The sequence below is a fragment of the Leuciscus leuciscus genome (assembly GCF_965113295.1).
Source record: "Leuciscus leuciscus genome assembly, chromosome: 11".
In the NCBI taxonomy this organism is placed as follows: Eukaryota; Metazoa; Chordata; class Actinopteri; order Cypriniformes; family Leuciscidae; genus Leuciscus; species Leuciscus leuciscus.
The window spans coordinates 34,847,246-34,849,745 of NC_138735.1; the positions used below are offsets into that span (position 1 = coordinate 34,847,246).

The following is a 2,500-nucleotide window of genomic DNA, read 5'->3' on the forward strand; positions in this document are numbered from 1 at the left end:
TGAAGCAGAAGTAGGACAGGTGATCAGGGTTAGGGTTAGGGTTAGAGTTAGAGTGTGTGTGTGTGTGTGTGTGTGTGTGTGTGTGTGTGTGAGACTTGCCATGGCGATGAAGCGCCCGATGAAGCAGAAGTAGGACAGGTGATCAGGGTTAATGGTGGACGCTGGGTTGATCTGCAGACAGTAGTTGCTCTTGCCGGCATATTCAAACAGACAGTACATGGGATTCAGCACCTCGTGAGACAGGAGGAAGAACCACTCCCTGGACACACACACACACACCAGGGTGATGTCATCACTCACAGTCGACCCATACCATCACTAACTGGGTACAAAGCGAACCCATCAGCGGCCGGTTTATAAGTGGTGAATTTGTCAAAACGGTTTGTTGTTTTAGATAAAACTCAAGTCTCTAATGATGTCAACATTGCCTTAAACTTCCAATTGTAAGTGATGTTTTTCTTAGACAGAAACACTGCATACACTCTTCTCCGTTAGGGTTAACATACACCATACACTCTTCTCCGTTAGGGTTAACATACACCGTGACCATACACTCTTCTCCGTCCACCAACTCTTCTAAATTACACATGGGATGTTGAAAAACACAAAACCACAGGCCAAAATTATCCTCTCTCGTGTGAATGGCCAATCAGTGTTTGTGAACATGTCACCTGACGTTCAACCACAGGAAACTCATTCAATGTCCACATCACATCAGCTACAAACAACATATCACTAAAATCATTTTTTAAACACATTATTACTAATGCATTAGATTTTTACTTGACTTAATGATGTCATCATTGTTTGAAGTATGTTTAAATAAATCAGTCAAAAAATTTCAGAAAATATTGTGTATGAAAATATATGTTAAATATGAAATGATAATGCAGTGCGATCGATCCGACAGAAGCATTCCTGTGTAGCTCTGATGTCACTTCCTGTTCTGTGTCAGAATACAGTGAACATGGAGTTTCTCAGAACTCCAGCTCCGCTTCTCTACAGTTAGGGTTAGGGTTAGCACTAACCCTTACAGTGTTCACATAAAGTTCCCTAACCCATTAGTGTTTGTAATCCACTGACAAACAAATTAAAACAAGTGTTGCGTGTTCTGTGTGCTAAAGTATGAATGGCTGGTGTTTTCTGATTGAGTGTGTGTGTGTGTGTTGTACCGTGCAAGGCCTCCGTAGTCCAGTCCCTCCTCGCCCTTGAAGATCACGTACAGACGCCTCCTCAGATCATACGGCTTGAAGTTCATGATCTACAGTGAGGAGTGAAACAGAAACATTCAGAACCTGTCGGGAGAGTCACATGACTGAAGCTGATGCTGTGTGTGTTCCTCGACCTGCTGGAACGAGTCTTCGAACAGCGTCTGTCGGGATACGGTGATCTTCACGTGGCTGGCGAGAGCGTTGGACTGCGAACACAGAGACATGCGTTAGGAAACGATACACACACTGGGTTTCATGTGTGTTGGAGAGTTGGGCGAGTGTTACCTGACACAGATAACGGAAATGAGCCAGTTTCCACCTGAAGCTTCGCTCGTATGCAATCTGTGGACCTTTAGTGCTGCTCAACACACACACACACACATTAGAGGAAAACAGCGCCTGTAATGACAAGCTTTTTCCATCCACGTATTTCCATCAGACGGAAATGCACATGAAATCTTAAAACGCGCATAAAAAACATGTGCTCAATGATATGAAGATAGTTTTTATCCGACATGCCATTAACTCGATGGAAACACATTTACCAAACAAATCCTCAATGTGCAACAATAAACTCATGTGACTTTGGCTCAGCGTCAGCTGTGATTGGATAACTGGATCAACCAGTGGACCAATGGCGTCGCAGCGTCTCTAATGTTGGTTTAGTGTTTCTGAAACACCGGAGTGTGTGATCAGAATGATTTGGTTTAATTCCCTCCAGAGTAATTCCCTTCGTCTGGCGCTCGAGACACACTCGTTTATGATGAGGGAGAAACAGCCACAGGCTTCCACACTTACAGCAGCTTTTATTATTCTATTACTGATACTTTGCATCAGTATCCCAGATATTGTTCTCTTAAACACGTGATGGAAACTGTGCTTTATTCACAGATGTTTTATGTGATATTACAATTTTTTTCACACAAGTTTAATTCTCATGTTTGTCAGGAAACACATCTACTGTCGGAGTTAGGGTTAGGGTTAGCCCTAACCCTAAACACAGCTACTGTCGGACTGATGGACTCACACGGATGATTTGCCGGTCCGCGGGTCACTGAAGGTCGTGGTGCGCGTGTTGTGATCCACGAAGTAGCGCACGCCTTCCCTGGTGTAGCGGATCTCCCAGCCCTCTGGGAGCGGGTCTTCGTTCTGCAGCCTGATTCACACACACACACACACACACACACACACGTGATGAGAGCACACAGCAGATCTGAATCGTCGTAGAAGACAGTCGTGAGCTTCACTCACCCTTGTGTTCGCGGATCTTCCCACTGCGTCGTCTTGGT

At 44.6% G+C, this 2,500-nt stretch overlaps 1 protein-coding gene across 1 annotated transcript in view; it reads right to left on the bottom strand.

The window, feature by feature from the left end:
* wwp1 (WW domain containing E3 ubiquitin protein ligase 1) overlaps positions 1 to 2,500 on the bottom strand; it is a 27,255-nt gene that overhangs the window by 11,605 nt on the left and 13,150 nt on the right. Inside the window, exons 13-18 of the mRNA XM_082184290.1 lie at positions 2,463 to 2,500; positions 2,239 to 2,367; positions 1,497 to 1,569; positions 1,346 to 1,417; positions 1,173 to 1,261; positions 100 to 259 (exon numbers count right to left, since the gene is read on the bottom strand). The exon at positions 2,463 to 2,500 is cut by the window's right edge and continues 47 nt beyond it. Coding sequence (XP_082040416.1) covers positions 100 to 259; positions 1,173 to 1,261; positions 1,346 to 1,417; positions 1,497 to 1,569; positions 2,239 to 2,367; positions 2,463 to 2,500 — 561 coding nt within the window. The remainder of the gene's footprint in view (positions 1 to 99; positions 260 to 1,172; positions 1,262 to 1,345; positions 1,418 to 1,496; positions 1,570 to 2,238; positions 2,368 to 2,462) is intronic.